This window comes from Sebastes umbrosus, chromosome 12, assembly GCF_015220745.1.
Source record: "Sebastes umbrosus isolate fSebUmb1 chromosome 12, fSebUmb1.pri, whole genome shotgun sequence".
NCBI classification, from domain to species: domain Eukaryota; kingdom Metazoa; phylum Chordata; class Actinopteri; order Perciformes; family Sebastidae; genus Sebastes; species Sebastes umbrosus.
In genome coordinates, this window is record NC_051280.1 from 8,836,251 (window position 1) to 8,844,461 (window position 8,211).

General features: G+C 41.7%; 1 protein-coding gene across 4 annotated transcripts in view; it reads left to right on the forward strand.

The window, feature by feature from the left end:
* The window catches only part of LOC119498085 (guanine nucleotide-binding protein G(olf) subunit alpha), a 68,581-nt gene extending 60,917 nt beyond the window's left edge, over window positions 1–7,664 (forward strand). For all 4 annotated transcript variants that reach the window (XM_037786581.1, XM_037786582.1, XM_037786584.1 and 1 more), the window contains 3 exons: window positions 938–1,068; window positions 1,161–1,228; window positions 5,177–7,664. In XM_037786581.1, coding sequence (XP_037642509.1) covers window positions 938–1,068; window positions 1,161–1,228; window positions 5,177–5,323 — 346 coding nt within the window. In that variant the 3' untranslated portion in view covers window positions 5,324–7,664. The remainder of the gene's footprint in view (window positions 1–937; window positions 1,069–1,160; window positions 1,229–5,176) is intronic.
* Window positions 7,665–8,211: the final 547 nt, after the last annotated feature.

Consider the following 8,211-nt stretch of genomic DNA (forward strand, 5'->3'; position numbering starts at 1 on the left):
ACACTCACTATAAGGATGTACAGTATATGTACATGTAACAGCGTCATCAATGCAGAAACCTACGTCCGGTCAAGTTGGAAAAAGTTTTTAGAAGGGCTTGGGGGAAATATAATTTTGACGCTAAAACATAAATACTTTGACCAAAATTTCAATGTTTGGATTTGAATACAAAAGAAACACCACTGGGAAGCTAGAGAATAATATACAAAATTTCTTTAAATCATAAATGTAAGTTCAGTGAATTCAAATGGTTCTTTATTAACCTAAATCAACTAAACATACATTTAATCTGCAAATGTAGAATTTAATCTCTGATACTCAATTTAACTCTATCAAAACTGGGTGCTATTGTCTGCTGTCCATCATAACATTTTACTCAACGCAAGAAGCACAAGCCTCCTACAGCTTTACAAAACACTTTAATTTAACAGAAATATTTGTAATCACTTCTCTTTGAGTCCAAGCAAACTTAAATACAGAAAGTAGTTGAAGTAGTAGTAGTAGTAGTTGTAAATCTCTGTAGCGTTCTGTGTCCACTACAGTGTGTAGTTAGGTCAGCTAGCAAGTGAAAATAATACCAGGATCGTCCCCATCTCTCTCTTCCCTAATGTCCTATCATCTGTCACTAATGACGGCAAAAAACACCACAAAAATTAAAATAAGAAACACCTCTTTCGATAATCAACACAACCTGATGTCATAGCAACTAAACTGATGTTCAAAGGGCCGTTGTTCCATCTCTTGACTGGGGGTCTATGTCTAAATATTCTGTGCCACTTAATTCAGGTGTTGTTTATTCTGCTGAAATGCAAAACCCCATCATTTCCCTCCTTATGTATTCACACGCATTTATTGTTGGAATGAACTGTTGCTTTATTGGGAGCCACGCTGACTCTGCATGCAGTGCTAACACTGTTTCTTTAATGTTGTATTTCAGATGGTTACGCACTATATCGGTCATATTATTCCTGAACAAGCAGGACATGCTGGCTGAGAAAGTATTAGCTGGAAAATCCAAAATTGAAGACTACTTCCCCGAATATGCTCGCTACACCATACCAAATGAAGGTTTGTGCCCCACCGAAACACCCTACGTACTAATGGAATTCTTTTCTCTTCACGTCGGTCAGCGTTAAACTGTCACTCTCTGGTTATTTCAGCAACTCCTGAACCCGGTGAAGACCCAAGAGTGACGAGAGCTAAGTTCTTCATCCGAGACGAGTTTCTTGTAAGTATATCGCTGAACGTCTGGACTGTTTTCAAAGTGAGAAGTTAATGAATGTCCAGCCGTGAATAGCCCGTTAATTCATAACTCAGTGTTTTACACTCTGCCAAACACAAATGCCAACTGTGCATTTTATGTCGCTTTGAACTTGATAAAACACTTGTGCTGATTGTTGCTTTCCCACGAGGACGAGTAGTCTACAGATGAGCTGCTGGAGAACAATAGTTTTTAGCAGCCAGTCATGTTGCTGTACATCCAGCAAAATAATCTTATAACCCAAGATCCACCGACTAGCTTTTATCTGGAGCTGTCTCACGGTGTTCCTCAGCGGATATACGGTTGTTTTACTGTTACATTACATGTTGAAACGGTTTCTAAAGCATGCACAAGGGGAGGGCATATGCATTGAAACAGACATCGGCCTATGTTACTGATATGTGAGTGTTGAATAATGCTATATAACACTTTTTTAGTCCCAGCCGCCAGGATGAAGTGACTGAGGGGGCTGTTGAAAATTGTGAGGGGGGAATTTTTTTTCATGATATAAAATCAATTGATTTAACCATGCAATAGCCCCAGAAAGACTAAAATAAAAACAACAACAACAACAACAACATAAGGCTACTGTTTCAAAATCAAAGAATATATTGATTATTAAGAGCACTTGCATAAGAATTAAACACTTTCCCAGAGAGTTAAATATATTCTCTTTCAAAATTAGCTGTTTGTAGCTTGCGGGACTCTCTTTCTCTCTTTACAGTCACGACAAGCAAGCATGCTAATGGTACATGTCCACGGCCTCTGTCCTTTCCACGCGATAAAAAACACCCCTGTGGACATGTGCCATTGGGCTACATCCACACAAATGCGTTTTCGTTTTAAAACGGATATTTGCTTAGTTTATGCTATAGCGTCCACACTACTCCGGCGTTTTCGAGCTTCTAAAACGGAGAAGCTGCTGACCTCGTTCTAGCTTTACAACTCCGGGCTTGCTTTTTAATCTGGATGGACAGAAACGGAGATCTTTGAAAACGATGACGCAGACACCCGCGTTCACTTCTTGATTGGGTTTTTATCAGTCATGACGTGTCCTTCCCTGATTCGTCACGCCCCATCACGCCCCATCACATGAACCTCGGCCACCAGTGGTTAATTTCAACACTGGATAACGAGTTACAAGCGTTGCTGACCTTGTTGTCAATGTTAGCAGCTGTTATGCAGTTAAATTAAGCATTTTATAATGCAACTACTGCCCACATGTGCAGGAGGTAAGCTATTATTCGAGCGCTTCACATTAATTCCTGTGTCCAGCGCTGCTTCCTGTTTACACCGGCGTATGCGCATGCCCAGTGTAGGTGAATGCTCATGTGATATGTGTTTTCAGGCGTGGTAGTATGGACGGAGATTCATTCTGAAACAACCCTAAAACACTTGTCTGGATGGAGATCGTTTAAACATATTGGTGTGGATGTGTAGTCTAAAGCTGTGTTCACACTAGGAGCGACAAAAACAACAAACGGCCAAGCGTGGCCAGTAGCCACTGAAGTGTTGTTCAAGCGCTTATTGACGTAGTTATATCGTTAAATAGCTCTGTGGACTGGCTAACGGCATTTTTTTTCAGATGGAACGGAACAGAGTGAAACAAAAGCTTATGATTGGCTGACGCTTCACCGCGTCATTGGAGCGCCGAAAAAAGCTGAGACAGGCTCAACTTTATATATAGCACGTTGGGCGTCAGTGTGTAGCTTCTAGGTCCCGGCTTCCATTGAACATGACTGGTAGCCTGTTGCTTTGTCGCTCGTAGTGTGAACGCAGCATAAGAAACTGAACTAAGAAAATCTCCTCCGCACCTACACACGCATCATCTACACGCAAACAGCGCGGTCTATGGTTGCGAAACAACGTAGATACATGTCAAATGATTTGCAGCAGTCAGTGGGTGTCGGTGACAAATATCTTTTCGTTTGTTTGAAGTAAATTTTTTTCAGAAAAAACACAGATACAATTCAGGCTTTTATTCATAAAAATATTATATCAGACTCCAAAAGTCACCCGGGCCACGGCCCCCCTGGCCCCCCGCCGCCGCCGCGGTTTATGTTTTAAGGTCAAAAATAAACTCCGACGCTTAAATTGAATCACATTTAATTGAGAAAAGCCCGATGTTACGTCTATATTTTTTGTCACAAGTCCTCCTCTTCTGTCCCTTCATGAGTTGGCCAGTGTTTTTCTTTCATACTGGAATAATAATGGCACCAGTGATTTAGCTTAATAACCAACATTGTTTCATTTAGTCTGACAAAGGGTCGTAGTTGTTTGTCCCTGGAGGTCAGTTATCTCACTTTCTAGAAGGGACAGTAGGAGGGGTGAATTTCCTAGAAAGTTTTGCCAAATTCTGCTCCTGTTGCCTGGAAAAACATCCCAGCGAGATTCTGGGATTGTTGCATGAATGTATTTGTGTGTTTGTTCGTTTGGATACTGAAGAATAATTTGTGCCACAACAAGCTGTGCTTGAAGTGGAAAAAAATAAGTGCCAGTACTCTCTTAATCACATGTTGGAGTGTGTATCGGCCGGTATCAGCCTCTAGCAACTTCTTCCCTATTTATTCATTATTTCTTTAAGCACGTTATATCGTGTCAGTCATAATCAGCTGGGGTTTTATTGCTATTATTATTGTACTTGTACTATGCACCTTCTATATTAGGCCATTTATACTCCAATAATATTCCAACTGGAACATTATAGGGTTAAGGTGGTGTGTTTGTATATTTACCCATAGTATTAATAGTTAAAGTGCTTTCCTGTGTTATTTATTTACATCATTTTTGACCATTATTAGTGCTAGTCAAATGATTATTTTATTATTTACACATATCACAGACTTAGTCTGAACTAGGGCTGTCAATCAATTAAAATATCTAATCGCAAATTAATCACACATTTTTTATCTTTTCAAAATGTACCTTGAAGGGAGATTTGTCAAGTATTTAATACTCTTATGAACATGGGAGAGGGCAAATATGCTGCTTTATGCAAATACATTTGTATTTATGATTGAAAATCAATTAACAACATAAAACAATGACACATATTGTCCAGAAACCCTCACAGGTACTGCATTTAGCATAAAACAATATGCTCAAATCATAACCTGGCAAACTGCAGCCCAACAGGCAACAACAGCTGTCAGTGTGTCAGTGTGCTGACTTGACTATGACTTGCCCCAAATTGCATGTGATTATCATAAAGTGGGCATGTCTGTAAAGGGGAGACTCGTGGGTATCCATAGAACCCATTTGAAAATGGCCATGACAGTTTTTCCTCGTCAAAATTTAGCGCAAGTTCGGAGCGTTATGTAGCCTTCTTTGCAACAAGCTAGTATGACATGGTTGGAAACAATGGCCAGTGGTCCCTCCGCCTCACTCCCCACCGCTCTGGAGGAGGACAAGCGAACTAGCCAGCCATCAGTCTTTGGAGCTGCGTCCGCCGTCTTCGCAGCGAGCTGCGACCACACTTTACGGCCCCACTGACGTGTGTTGTCACCATAGCGACTAACAACAATAGCCGCTTTCTTTTGTACTAGTCAAATAGGTCGTGTCTAGAAGGTCACCCACGAGTTGGGAAACTCTCGCGAGATGATTAAGGTTAGGCATCGATCTCGAATAGATAAGGTTAGGATAGGTCGTCGGGCAGCGAGTCTCGCAAGAGTTTTTTCAAATTTTTGCCAGATTTTGCAGTTTGTGGGTTACCTTCTAGACACAACTAGTCAAATGACCACGGAAAACCGTTCAGTGTCTGTTCTACTCCCATTTTATTTCTATAAGTTCACCTGTATATTGAAGGAATTCAGACACTAGTTGAAGGTTGAAAGTGGCCTCAAGAGGAGCTTGAACCCGGCTCAGATTCTATTTCATCCCCTTAACGTCTTCTGTCCCGTCTCCTCTTGTCCTCAGCGGATCAGCACTGCGAGTGGCGACGGCAGACATTACTGCTACCCCCACTTCACCTGCGCCGTGGACACAGAGAACATCCGGCGGGTGTTCAACGACTGCCGGGACATCATCCAGAGAATGCACCTGCGGCAGTACGAACTCTTGTGATGGGAGACCGCCTCCGTCAGCCTTCTGTGTTTTTCTCCACCATTCTGCATCCTTGACGAACCCTTCCTCCTCCTCTTCCTCCTCCTCCTCCTCCTCCTCCTCCTCCTTCACCCTTACTCCTCACCCCTCTTCCCCCAAAGAAACCCTCAACAAACCCCCCTGACCACCCCTCCTGTCGAGGACTATGAAGTACTACTGAAGTGTGTCAAATCCTCTTCCTCTTCTTAACTTCTTAGCTTTTTGTACTTCTTTTTTTTTTTTTTTCTCTCTCTCTGAGACCGATTCATCCCCATTTCACCGATGTGAAAGGAAGGTTGGGGAACAAAGTTGTTGCGTGCCGCTTCTTGTTTTCTTCTTTTTCTTTTAATCCTTCCTTTTGAATGCCTTGATTTTTGTCATTCCACTAAGCCTTGGGCTACCTCCTTTTTTCTTTTTCTTTTTTTTTGCCCCTTTGTGTCCTTCTGTTTTTTGGCTTTGTCATTGGACCTGGACTGGTGGGTGTGGATACATAAAACACACCGACAGGACCTCAGTGTAGAGGCAGTGTGTGTGTGTGTGTGTTAACGTGTGTGTGTGTGATGAAGAGAAGGAGGAATGCCATGTGAGTGAGCGCATGTGTGTGTGTTTATGTTTGTCTGCCGGTCAAAGCCGGCATCACCACCATGACCTTTGCCCCCCCTTTTTTTTTTTTGCCCCGTCACCCCCTCTGAGCTGCTTCTTCTCTCCGCGTGGACGCCGACTGGACGACACCGGAGAGGAAAGGTGGAGTGGACGGAGGGGAACCGAGTGGATGAAGAGATAAATGCACTTTGCATCAGGTTCCTTAATAACTTTTTTTTTCTTTTTTTTTTTTTGTTTGTTGTTGTTGTTTTTTCTCCAGAGGAAGCATACACACAATGTAGCATCACAATATTTATTACCCTGTCACGATGTTAGCTTGCCGAGCTGCAGGGTGCACCGAGCAGCCGAGAGACATGTGGAGCGAAAGATTAAAGTTGGGAGGGGTGGGGGGGGGCAGGAAATACGACGACGACACGAAGAAGGATTTAAATGAAGGAAAAGGGACTGAGCTCTCTGCACCTTAGCCCTGCTGCCTCCACGGACTCGGACCTGCCTCCTTTTTCCACACAAACCATCCTTTTAGCTTAGAGATACTGATGGGAGGGGAGGGTGGGGGGGACGGGAGAGAAAAATGTATTGTTCTCTTTTTTTTTTTTTTTTTTTGTTAACTTGTACACTGTGCAAGGTTGAATTATCCTGTACAGACTGTAAAATGTAATATTATTTTGTACAACTTAATTGAAAGAAAAACAAATCTACTTGTAGATCTTTGTGCCTTGATTATGGCTGTACCTGTAAATGAGCTCAGATGTAAGTATGTTTTCGACTGCGCTGTACAGCTTGATGTCAATCTCTATCAGCAGCGGAAGACTGCGGGTAGGGGACTTTCTCTGTAGAGTTTAGTTTTTTCTGGTTTATAAAAAAAAAGGAAATGCTGTTTAGTAAAAAATAAAAAATAGGGAAAAAATCCTAAAAACCTGTATACATTATGCAAATTAACCACTTACCTGCAGTGAAGACCAGATGTTGCAGCGCCATGCCTTTTTTTTTTCTTTCTTTCTTTTGTTGGTTTTATTTTTCCTCCTTTTTATTATTTTTGATTTCTTTTTGAATTTCACAGCTTTAAACAAAACATTGGAAATCCATTGAAAGTGTCCAAATTGCAACCTGGTGTTGTTTTAATAGGAACCAACGTTTTTTCGATATGAAGTGTGTCTGAGATCTGTACTGATGTGCGTGCCTGTGCGCATGTGTACATAAAACAAACATAGACTCACAGACGCATTGTGTGCGTGCGTGCGTGTGTGCGAGCGAGAGGCGAGTGCGCGTTGTGTGTAAAATTTTATAAATGTATGTACATGTAAATTTATAGGTCTATATAAATATATATGTACAATTATACATGTTTAATTATGTGTGTGCCTAGGTGTACATACCTATGTATGTATACGGTAAATATGTATACATACACACATAGGAAAGCATGTTTAGAATGGAGATGAATAAATGAGAGCGTGCAATATTAGTAATTCTTTGGTCCTTTGGAGCCATACCCAATGGCACAGGCACTATGAATGTGTGAGCAGCACCCAACAAGACAAGCTCTTCTCCTTGTACAAACAGCATCAGCCTTTTCTTCTGCTACAGTACACGTCTATCCCCAAAAGAGAGTGAACTGACTGGAGGTGCAAAAACCTTGTTTGGCCTGGGAGGATGATTAAATGACATTTTTATTTTCTTTAAATAAAGAGGCACATTAGAGGACTTTGCTTTATTTCCATCTTGGTGTCCAGTTGTGTCCAGATTTGTTACCTTGCTGAGTTCTTTTTGTTTTTGTGGATGCTGCAGTGCTAGATACAGTACAGTATGTGGGTGAGGAGGGCCGGGTACATTCAGTATCTTTATTGTGTTTTGGTATAAATATAGGCCTTTTTTTTACACAGCTGACATTTTGACTGGTCATAGTAGGAAAAGCACAGGTGTTACTAATAACATTAAAGATGGCTCTGTTGTATTCAAGTGTCCCTGAAAGGAATGACAGTGTTTTATATTTATGGTGACAGCGTGCAAAATAGACCATTTCACAGTTGTAAACACCCCAAATGGGTCGTGTCTAGAAGGGAGCCCGCAAATTGCGAAATCTGATCTGAGATCTGCAAAAACGTACGAAAACTCCAGCGAGACTTTCTGCCCGACGACCTATCCTGACCTACACTTTTCAAGGTCAATGCCTGACCTAACAATCTCGCAAGAGTTTCCCCAGTTTGCTGGTTCCCTTCTAGCCACTACCTCCCAAATGTGTCTCAGTATGCGCAGTAAGATCTGGT